Below are 12,033 nucleotides of genomic sequence, written 5' to 3'. Positions count from 1 at the left end.
TCACGGGCATCAGTAATTTATTGCCTATTTGCTGTCTATCAACCGCACGGATTTAATTGCTGTTTAATTAGTTTATTATCTGATTACTTTCTAACGCTCGCGGCGTAACTTGTCACAAGTGCACACAGTTACGCAACAACCGAGATAGTAAGCAAGGTGCAACAAATACGCCTGATAGAGAGAAGTTTCACGGGCGGGAAACTTCTGCGATACAAACGAAATATTTCAGAACAGGCAGACCCGTAATGCATCGTCCGTCAAACGCATTTCGGATCGATATGCACGTTGAAAGATACTTCCTAACCCTGACACTTCTGCAGATCTTGGAGTCGACCGTCGCAGATGCAAGTAATGAAATAGATCACATAAACATTTCAGAACGACAATTCAACTGACAGCCGAGACTTTTCTTAATAGACATTTTCAAACTTCCATATACATCTCCCAGGCAGCACACATTGGTTTCAAAACCGTTTCATAACCATTTTATTGAAACGTTTATTTAGGAGAAAAATGTCCAACGAAAAAACGTTTCGGCAAAAAAACGTTTCAGAAACCATCAGAAAAATATTTATCAATTCTATATATCAGTGCCTCAAAGATAGACAGAGTTAAGTCACATTTTTGTAAAAAACTACATTTTTATATTTTATGAATTACTCTCTAAATTTCGTGTAGTGGAATCTCACTCTTTTGAAATATCACTTCAAGTAATAGTGATCTCAAAAGTTTCAAAAGAAAAGAAGAAGAAAAGAGTACTGGATCGGTTTTCCGGATGGTTATTCATAAGGTGATAACACAAATGTTACTTGCGAGAACGTCACGTCTGGCCTGGCCATCTGTCGGTCGCTTGGTGAATCAGAGGTGGGAATCACACACACTTGTGTTGATTTTTGTCTCTTGTTCCATAATCGAGTACATTGAAACGTATGATGTAAAAATAATTAATACTCGCAAAGTAAGTAGAAATTACTATTTTTTTTATATTAATTATATAATTTCAAATCAATTTAATAAAACACATTTTTCGTTTCCGTAGAAACGTGAAAAATACGTTTTTAAAATTGAGGTCTAAAAACGGTTTCTATTTAAACCGTTTCTTAAATGATACTTTATGTTTCTTAGACATTAGATACGTCTAAGAAACATATATTAGGCTAACATGTGCTGCCTGGGCTTCTTTCGCATTTTATTCCTAATATTATTAATTATAATAATAAATATTTCTAATTATAAATAATTGGCATTACTTGTTCCTATGTAAGCTAATCCCTTCGAAAAACTATCATTATCCTGATTCTTTTCTAGTGGATAATACATCGACAATTGATTTATTCAAATGTAAACTCTCGCAACTCGGAGCGGAATACAGAGGTTTCGCCGTGACGACTGTTGGCGGCTTTCGTTGTCAATCGTGGAGCGCCGAGCAACCACTTCATAAAGTTAGTTTACTAAAAGGAAATGCGATAAATTCCTTTCTGTAGAAGCGATCTAGCTAAGTTTACGATTTAATCGTAAACCCGTTAAGGGGATGCTGGAGTTGCTAGTGAATTATTTTTTCACTATAGCGATGGTAATTGCAGTTTCGAAAATTCTCCTTATTGCTTGTGCAGAATAAAAAATCCTTTTCCACAAATGAAGTATAGATAGAAAGAAAGTCCGCTCTACAGGACTTTATATTCAAAATGGAAAAAAGTTAGAAAAGGTAAATGCAAGTTTTTCACTTTTTTCCATTTTGAATATAAAGTCCTGCAGAGCGGACTTTCTTTCTATCTATACTTCATTTGTGGAAAAGGATTTTTTATTCTGCACAAGCAATAAAGAGAATTTTCGAAACTGCAATTACCATCGCTATAGTGAACTTCTTCGCGATGGTGCTGCCATCGCACAATATTTGCACAATAAAATGTTTTTTACAAAAATGTGGCAATTTGTACGCACAAAATCGCTGTTGAGCGGTGTTTGGACACAATTAAGGAATATGAGACTGCTTTTCGAAGTGACTTTAGAAGCGTCATAAAAGAGAATTCTGTGTTTTCCTTTAGGATTAGAGGTTAGAATACAGGAGAACACAGAATTCTGACTTTATATTCAAAATGGAAAAAAGTTAGAAAAGACAAATACAAGTTTTTAACTTTTTTCCATTTTGAATATAAAGTCCTGTAGAGAGGGCTTTCTTTCTATCTATACTTCATTTGTGGAAAAGGATTTTTATTCTGCACAAGCAATAAAGAGAATTTTCGAAACTGTAATTACCATCGCTATAGTGAAAAAATAGTTCACTAGCAGCTCCAGCATCCCCTTAACGATAAATTTATCTTTCTTTATAAATGGATTAAACACGATGCAAATGTCTTCTTATCTTCCTCATTTGATGTTACTCCGCGTAAACGTCAGTGTTTTATTTAACGTATAATCTTTCTTTGTTGCTAGATTAATGTAGATATATCTGATTCAGACTTCCCCGAAAAATCTATGAAACTTGCGAAGAATTATTGTAGAAATCCTACCCGAGATCCAAGAGGTCCCTGGTGTTACACGCTAGAACCTACGGTTACCGACGATGAGTGCGACGTCCCACTTTGCAATTCTGGCGGTAGATGTCATTAAGGACCTACTGATTAATTGGGTTCAAATTATTGGCTAATAAAAAAAAATTGGTTCAAAGCGAACAAATCTATTCTTGCAATCTTTTGACGAAATCTGGGGTGATAAATTCTTTTCTTCTTTCGTAATAATATTTATTGTATATATAATAATCCCATTAAAAAAACCTTATAAAGGTGAAAAAAGTACGCCAAGTACATAAAAAATCTCACCTTGTACGCCACAAAAAATGTAAAATGCTATTTATAAAAATCAAAACTAAATATGAAATCAATAGTTAACTAGCCAAGTGCCCGGATTGCAGTGGTCAAATGTTCTTCTAAATATCTTATAACATTCTTATAAATTTGTACAGCATCTTGATTTTTACTGTATTTTGTATCTTGATTTTCAATAATGACTCACAAATCTTGTTAGTTGGAAATATTAAAATAAACACGTTTACAGTTTTGCAGACTAAGAAAGTGATTACAAATATCTTTTTTCATTACTTAGCCGACACACATAATTTACATGTAAAGTACAGATTATAGTTAGGACAATATGTTTTAATGCGACCTGGGCACGCCAAGTACTTCAATGTCGTTATGTGATAAGAGAGTATGCATGGAAAACATTTGGATAAAATACTCAAACTGAATTGCTTCGAGGTACTTGGCTAGTTAACTATTGATTTCATATTTAGTTTTGATTTTTATAAATAGCATTTTACACTTTTTGTTGCGTACAAGGTGAGATTTTTTATGTACTTGGCGTACTTTTTTCACCTTTATAAGGTTTTTTTAATGGGATCTCGTTACTTTTTGCAAACATTTTTTATTTATATTTTTTCTGCAAAAATATATTGTATATATAATACTTATTATCCAGTGCATAATTTCGAAGTAATATAATATTAATTATCATACGCGCAATTGTATAATTAGATTGTATAATTACTGGACCGGGAGCCGAGTATGGTGGAAGTCGTAGTTTCAGTTCTTCGAAGAGAAAATGCAAGTCCTGGAACAAGAGATATAAATTCGGTAACTCGAAGGTAAGAGAAGTTACGAGTCGATTACGAGCGGAAATACGTATCGACAACGATAACAAAGACTGATATTTCTCGTTTCTTCGCTGCTCGTTCGTGCCTAGAGTATCAAATTCCACAATAAACATTTTCCGGAGGGATCAAGAGCGAAGGCGAATAACTTCTGCAGGAATCCGGACGACAGTATCGGTGGTCCTTGGTGTTACGTGGAAGAGAAGAGTTACGAGCTGGTGGAAAAAGAATATTGCGATATTCCGTTTTGCGATGATAAAGGTACTTAACATTTAATCAGAAAAATCAGGATTTTTTTAATGGGTTAATCAAGATAAGAATTTTTAAGATTTTCCATTTACAGTATTTGTGTTGCAATAAATTAAAAATATTGAAAAATGAGATTCTTTTTATTCATTTTTGTTATCTCAATAAAGTTGTACAATTAATTCCAATTTTTTGTTATTATTATTAGCGTTTTAAGACATTCTTGACTTTAGATTGTCTGTTGTATACAAGGAACTCGTCAACTTACTCCATGTTAACGGGATTAAACAGTTCTTATGGAAACATATCTTTCTGGATTAAACTGTGGAATCCTCTTGATGAGCAAAATGTACGTGAACATCGTTAAACATATTCATTTATTAGACTACATGATTCACAGTATAATTAATGAGATCAATCACGCATGTATATTTAGGCTGAAGCTAGGATTTTATTGAGTTTGCTCCCAACTCCATCCTCTGCCGAGAAGACTGCCCAGGATTGGAAGGCTGGGGTAGAGCTTTTGATATCCAACAGTGTCAGCGGCCAAACGTATCCGATTACTAATGTTAGTGCACGAGAGAGCCAAACAATTCAAATAACATCGAAACTGATTTAATCGTTGCAATTATTTCTGTTCTGTTCTTCCTTTAGAACGATCATGTTTTTGAGAATACACCTGACATACTGCTCAGTTCTAAATGGACTGGTCTCTGGATCGCATGGGGTGGTGGCTTCATATCGCTTGGCGTACACGGCGTATCCAAACCGTTAATCATGGACGAATATAAAACGAGAGATAGCATTTCGAGCTTGTATCCCGACAGCTTTATGCATTACGGCATTATGGGCACCGGTGTCTTGTGGAGCGCAGACTTTTGTCAAAAATGTACAGCATTTTTATAAATGTACAGACACGAGATTCACGGACGTTATATTTGTGGACTTTATAGTATGCGAATAACAAAGCTGCTCCATTTGCCGAGATACAACAAATGCGGTAACGTTTTCTTCTTCACCAAAATTATGCCTGATAAATCGTGAGGGCCAACAAAGAGATTAACAATAGAATTGGAAATTCGGTCATTATAACGCACAGTTACCTTCATCTTCCGACTGATAATAGAGCAGTACTTTCTCATCGTCCAAAGCTCCAATTTTGAGGATGTAACGCGACTTTAATCCATCGTCGGCAGTGAACACGAACGTTATGGAATCCGGCTGATCGGGTTCCCATGCTTTCAGTGAAAAATGCAAGCCTTCCGTACGGTGTTCCGGTAAAACGTATAAACGCCGTCCAATGCCGTGTCCTTTTACGAAAAATGTACACTCCTCTGTAACGTTAATAAACGGAATAAACAATCATCCTTTATAGTCCACAAATATAACGTCCGTGAATCTCGTGTCTGTACGATGCATGTTGATTATAACTAATTGATGTAATAATATATCCTATAACGTATATGTTATTTGAAATTTATTAATTATTACTAATTATTTTAAATTTTCTCAATTTTTTGTTATGTGCACAGATTGTGAGAGTCACACGACATTCGGAGTCGAGTTCTTAAGAATCTGGCCGATGCAGAAGAGCAACGATACGCAGGATTTTCGCTTTTACGCACGAGCTAGCCGTAACGTAGCGATACGATTATATCAGAGTCCTGGAGCGCTCTTTCCTTGTTTCACTGTAAATAGCAAAAGCTTTCGATGTGCCTTATGCATCCAAATTTTAACTTCAAATATCAAAGAGAGGGCGAAGTACGCACCGAACACATCAGGTGTTTATTCTAGGTAGAAATTGGGCGTAATGACGTTACGTCTTTGTTGTATCAAGAGAGTGAAAAATCGGTGAAGCAGCACTTGAAGGAAGTCATGGTGAAAGGATTGCTAGATTACTGGAGTTGGAAAGAATTTTCCATTAGGTGTGTTATGTAATAAATCTGGTAACGTTTTCCTCCGACAGACGTTTATATAAAATTTATAATTTATAACACTTTGTATCGAAAAATATTTATACAAGGAACTTTTTTACCATGCACGTTGATAAATCTTCGTACATGATACTTGCAGTATTTTCGGCACGTATTTACGTTTGTTCGCGCAACGTACGTACGGGAGCGAAGACATTCTACGTGTAAATCACGATCTGTTAATCACAATGCGCTGGTTCAGCGTCGGGAGCGATCGAACGACAGCACATTGGACATTTTTCTGTCCACCCGATGGTAGGTCTGACATCATTATTCCAACTTTATTGATTGGTAATTAGAAAAAATGTGTTATAATCTTGGTTTAATTTAACATCCCTTAAATAGCAACGGACGCAGTGGAAGACCCTCAGCCTCCTAACTGCATTCACAACGTCGCCGATTATCAGTATCAAGGAGGTCAGTGGATAAGTGCAGAGGAACTTCCGTGCATACCGTGGATAGCGGAGAACGTATGCGACATTTAATCTCGGTCTCTCTGTGGTGCAGAATTTTCTTGGACGCGGAATGACAATTTGCGTGCACATTAGGTACCGCCTGATGAGAAAATAGCCGATAATTTTATCGATGGATCGGTGATAAAGGCTTTAAACAGATGTAGGAACCCAAGTCACGATCCAGGCGGACCTTACTGTTACGCAATTCCCACTTCGCACGCGACCAACGCCACGAAACGGTATTGTTCCGTGCGACTGTGCAGGTCGTCAGGTAAAACCGAAATTGATACCAGCACGTCCGGTTCGGGCTCGGATAAATTCTTTATGCGCACACTTCGTAGAATGCCGAGTGGCAGGGACGGCAAACGATTACGTGGGCACGCTGTCGACAACTCGTACGGGACGAACTTGCGCGAAGTGGCTGAGCGACTACGACCTCGAGCTGATGCAGAGATCAAACAAGTCATTGACAGCGAGGCTTCCCTCTAGACCTCTCAGAACACCTGGGATCCTCGCGGAACCTCGTCAAAAATATCCCTCGATGCAGCGAGGTACTCTGGTGGGGCCATCGTCGAATCCGTCGTCGCGATCAAGACCCATGCCTGCCAAACCTGTCCACAGAGTCGACCGAGCGTATTTGAACGATAGTCTTTATCCTGAACAGAGCGTACGGAATGCTAGCAATTATTGCAGAGACCCCTCGCACAATATCGCGGGCACATGGTGCTACACGACGGATCCATTGGTGCCAGAGGACCTTTGCGACGTGAGGGATTGCGAGAAGCCAGGCGCGTCTCTTTGAAATTTTGCGCTCTCTTCGTCTATAAAATGGATGATTGTTTATTCCGTTTATTAACGTTACAGAGGAGTGTACATTTTTCGTAAAAGGACACGGCATTGGACGGCGTTTATACGTTTTACCGGAACACCGTACGGAAGGCTTGCATTTTTCACTGAAAGCATGGGAACCCGATCAGCCGGATTCCATAACGTTCGTGTTCACTGCCGACGATGGATTAAAGTCGCGTTACATCCTCAAAATTGGAGCTTTGGACGATGAGAAAGTACTGCTCTATTATCAGTCGGAAGATGAAGGTAACTGTGCGTTATAATGACCGAATTTCCAATTCTATTGTTAATCTCTTTGTTGGCCCTCACGATTTATCAGGCATAATTTTGGTGAAGAAGAAAACGTTACCGCATTTGTTGTATCTCGGCAAATGGAGCAGCTTTGTTATTCGCATACCTCGAGGCCGTGTTTCCGTTTATTACGAGGGAGCAACAAATCCATTGTTCGAATGGGAACATCCCGATCCAGTCAGGGCTTTCTTACCGGTCTATTATTATTACAATAGCGAGAAAGGACACGCGATAGGAGTCGCTTTCGACTGTGCTTCAAGTATCGATTTCATTTGTTACAAAATCTGCTTTTACAGTTTATCTTCAATTATGATCCTTCGTATAGGATGTCACATAGAAAACACGCAAACTAATCGCTACACCAGAATCTTACCACTATCCACATGGTCGAAAGAAAAAATTCTCACTCCTGATAGACTAGTATTGATGGTACGCGCCAAAGGTGTCGTTCTAATACCGTTACTGCTACTGCCTGCCACACCAGGGTAAGTACACGTAAACGTGCAAGAGTAATTTCACAAATCACTTATTTCCGTTTGTACCATCGTCCTTTGCAGATTCTATATGCTCACGCTCGGCGAACGGGGACAGTGGATATATTTTCTGAAAAACACATATCCAAGCGCGAAAGTCTATCACAAGCAGAGATCGCCCAAGCCTATATTCACCACAAACTCTTGGACGAATATTACTATAAAGTAATCCAGCGAAAAATATATTTGAATACATTTCATCGAGTCGCGAATCAGTCGTTAACGGTATCCCATTATTTTTTCAAAAAGCTGGTCCGACGATATAATCGACGTATTCTGTAACGAGACGATTGTTTTTCATTACGTGCACCGTCAACCGCTCATCTTTTATTTCTTTTCGCTCGCCGTGGATCCGGGAAGTTGGGCCACTTGGAGCGCAAATTGCATACCGTCAGGTACTTATAAACTGAAAGCGTTCAGTACAAATTTCTATCTATTTAATGGCAATCGTTTGATTAATTTAATCGCACAGATATAGACGGTCCCCCGTTGGACGGTGGGTGGTCAGAATGGGGGCCATGGGCATGCAGTGCTAGCTGCAACGGTGGCATAGGGACCAGAAAACGTTATTGCAACTCTCCGGAACCCAACGTGAGGGGCGAACCTTGTCTAGGTCCTAGTAGCATGACGGGTCGCTGTAATACGATTCTCTGTGGCGATATAACCGATGGTATTTTTGAGTTAAGCGAATATTAATAGAGGAAAGTCCCCGATTATGAGATACCATATCGATTTTGCCGAATGTAAGGAAATCTATAGGCGGAATTTAAAAATGTATTACGTTCGCTTGAAGAGAATTTAATAAGCTTTAGGTTGGTGAAATGAAAAATCTAATTTAAATATTATTTTTTCTGAAAATTAAACAAATTTGAAAAAAGAGCTTTACGCAGGATCGGGAAAGTGTGCTCCTAATATAAGATACCTTGAGAAATCGGTGTTAAAAGTGCAAAATACATCAGTATTGCGAGTAAAAAACTTTATTAGATATTTTTATAAAAATACTGCTGCCACAGCCTTCGCCAAATCTTCACGATTCCACTGTCGACGCTTCCTCGTTTCTCTAACCTCCATAGTCAGATTCTATAAAAATTAAATACACAAAAATTCGTAATATAAATTCGTATTAACTTTTCTTTAACCTTAAGTAGTATTTTCTTTCTTTGTATTACACTACATACTCTTCATATTCGAGCAATAATTATCTCATATTAAGAGTACCCTGAATATCTCATCATACGAGCTACACGCCTAGCGGTTCCGCGATTACGTATAAGTACCGTAATAATATCACCGAATGTAGAGGAAAGTCCCCGATTATGAGATACCATATCGATTTTGCTGAATGTAAGGAAATCTATAGGCAGAATTTAAAAATGTAATACGTTCGCTTGAAGAGAATTTAATAAGCTTTAGGCTGGTGAAATGAAAAATCTAATTTAAATATTATTTTTTCTGAAAATTAAACAAATTTGAAAAAAGAGTTTTACGCAAGATCGGGAAAGTGTGCTCCTAATATAAGATACCTTGAGAAATCGGTGTTAAAAGTGCAAAATACATCAGTATTGCGAGTAAAAAACTTTATTAGATATTTTTATAAAAATACTGCTGCCACATCCTTCGCCAAATCTTCACGATTCCACTGTCGACGCTTCCTCGTTTCTCTAACCTCCATAGTCAGATTCTATAAAAATTAAATACACAAAAATTCGTAATATAAATTCGTATTAACTTTTCTTTAACCTTAACGTAGTATTTTCTTTCTTTTTATTACACTACATACTCTTCATATTCGAGCAATAATTATCTCATATTAAGAGTACCCTGAATATCTCATTATACGAGCCACGCGCCTAGCGGTTCCGCGATCATGAAATCTAACCTCTACAATTAAGCAATTCAACAAATCGCGTATTTTCCTGTTACTATGATTCTACTCTATCATTGCATACTGAATTTATTGCCAACCATTTCCTTATTATATAATAAACAAGGTTTAAAGACTTACCTCAAGTTCCTTTGACATGTTCACAATTTCACAAACCTTTTCTTGCAAAAGCTAAACGCAATAACGAACAATGAATTTTTCACTAAATATGTTTTATACCAAGAGTAATAAGTTTATGGTGGAATTAACAGATGGTACTCACTAGTTTAGCAGAAATTCCAGTATCTCATATTAGGAGCATATCTCATAATAGGGGATTCTCCTCTAACGAATTCATATTTACTGATAAGCAGTTACTCAAGGTAAAACAGTGAATAAATATAAGTATATAAATAAATATATGTATGTGGCTTGTTACACAGATTTATCGTGTTAATTTTTATTCCACTCATAGATACCGTAACTTTGATAAAGAGAGGAATCGCACAAAATTATACCTCTCTTACGGTGAAGGAACATGAGTCGGTATCACTTCCATCAGATTCTAACATCGTGAATTCCATCAGGGCCGAGTCGCCTGACTCGGAGATACAATGGTCCCATAATGGAATTTTTCTTCAGAACGAGCAGCACAGGCTAGAAATTAAGGATTATAAAATCGGCACGTGATACAATTATATCTTCCTAGTAATTAATTACTACGCTCGACATTCAACAAAGTTTCTGCGAGTAATTTGTAAATTGGCAGATGACTGACTCTTCTTTTTCCAGTAATAAATAGAGCGGTGTTAAACGACTCTGGTGTATACACGCTTACTGTTCACCGAACGGACGGAACGTACATGATATTTAAAGTAGTAACTCTGGCGGTGATCCCGATTAAGGAAAGCGTTACAATTCGCGAGACTCTTCCCATGCACGTGGCGTGCCACTGCGCTATCCTTGGCTACGTGTATTCCGACCTGAGAATACACTGGACGATCGATAACAAAGTATGGAGGGACTACGGCATCACGGTGCCCATAGCCGTGAATGTCGATCACATCCCTGCTGTAAATAGATCTCATCACGGCACGTGGAGGTGCGTTGCACAGCAAGTCGACCTGAATTTCAAGTGGACAACAAACGTGATCCGCGTCAAAGGTATTACGAGTGTGCCAATATTTGTCCAAGCTCGTGATGACAATCTGATATTAAGATATACTTGCAGATGTAAAGTAATTAGGTGCAGGTTGATTGATTGCAATTATGAATTAACCACGTTATTATATTATCCATTTATTATCGAATTTTGTAATAAATAACATAAATTGTGCAAGTTCTGGCGCCTCCCAATTGGCGCACTTACTTGATGGAGGACAAATTGACACGACCGATCTTTGGATGGATGCCGAGCGAGGAATTCGTTGCTTATTCAGCATTGGCCATGATTATATTTCTGATATGTTGCATTCTCATATGTTCCATACTCCACATCAGGTAACACGTGACTATATTGTAATTATAAAGATTTTAATAAATGAGAACAATATTAATGACCGATGAAACACAATATAAATAAAGTGATAATGTGCGTATGTTTAATCTGCCGGCAGATTTCGAGAGAGCTTGAAAATTAATGCAACGAGAAAAGGGAAGAGAGCAAGATTTGCAACAGGGAAAAATACCACTGAGCATACTTTTGTGAAAACAGAGGATGAAAATGCATCGTTCACTCCTGCAAACTCTAAAAGCTTACACGGAACATATAACGTACAATCTCGAGTAAAAGATTCCAAAATTCACACTAACGTAAATCAATCGAAACCGAGATCCACAAAAGTAATTAATAAATGGTCTCGTAAGTTGTTCAACAAGACTGGATCGCTACGTAAAGGTCTGTTGATTAAAGTATTGCGTAAATGTATCATTAAACAGTTCCTCTTTTATTAATTATGATGCAAATTGCAGATTGGAATAGTAAATTTAAATCTACTCGCGATGAAACATTAGAACGGATGAACTTGATCACTAAAAGCGATCCCGATAAATGAGTGAGATCTTACAACAAACCTGCAGATTAGGCAAGATAAAATTCTGGATTTTTATGATGACAGCCGATAATTTCTGGAGAGTTACATATTTAAATTGCCGAAACAAAAAAAAAGGAATG

At 37.5% G+C, this 12,033-nt stretch overlaps 1 protein-coding gene across 1 annotated transcript; it reads left to right on the top strand.

Annotated features, from left to right (window-relative positions):
- Positions 1 to 2,344: 2,344 nt before the first annotated feature.
- Positions 2,345 to 12,027, top strand: LOC105285089. The gene is made up of 23 exons (XM_026974317.1): positions 2,345 to 2,392; positions 2,434 to 2,608; positions 3,534 to 3,643; positions 3,742 to 3,910; positions 4,129 to 4,244; positions 4,332 to 4,463; positions 4,550 to 4,784; positions 5,428 to 5,585; positions 5,690 to 5,820; positions 5,969 to 6,123; positions 6,214 to 6,350; positions 6,417 to 6,594; positions 6,665 to 7,111; positions 7,188 to 7,418; positions 7,492 to 7,948; positions 8,021 to 8,161; positions 8,246 to 8,391; positions 8,469 to 8,666; positions 10,336 to 10,548; positions 10,638 to 11,024; positions 11,201 to 11,360; positions 11,477 to 11,757; positions 11,832 to 12,027. Exons 1-23 carry the CDS (start codon positions 2,345 to 2,347, stop codon positions 11,912 to 11,914), a joined length of 4,488 nt encoding a protein of 1,495 aa, XP_026830118.1. The 3' UTR covers positions 11,915 to 12,027.
- The last annotated feature ends 6 nt before the right edge of the window (positions 12,028 to 12,033 follow it).

This window comes from Ooceraea biroi, chromosome 12 (genome assembly GCF_003672135.1).
Source record: "Ooceraea biroi isolate clonal line C1 chromosome 12, Obir_v5.4, whole genome shotgun sequence".
NCBI lineage: Eukaryota > Metazoa > Arthropoda > Insecta > Hymenoptera > Formicidae > Ooceraea > Ooceraea biroi.
The sequence above is the reverse complement of the archived record's forward strand: the minus strand, read 5'-3'. Positions and strand labels throughout refer to the sequence as shown.

What these genes read in the sequence shown, in the direction of transcription:
- LOC105285089 (XM_026974317.1), top strand. Translation starts at nt 2,345, where the DNA reads ATGCAAATGTCTTCTTATCTTCCTCATTTGATGTTACTCCGCGTAAAC. An exon ending in ATAAATTCGGTAACTCGAAG is followed by an intron (nt 3,644 to 3,741) that starts GTAAGAGAAGTT and finishes GTTCGTGCCTAG; the next exon opens with AGTATCAAATTCCACAATAA. An exon ending in CTACTGCCTGCCACACCAGG is followed by an intron (nt 7,949 to 8,020) that starts GTAAGTACACGT and finishes CGTCCTTTGCAG; the next exon opens with ATTCTATATGCTCACGCTCG.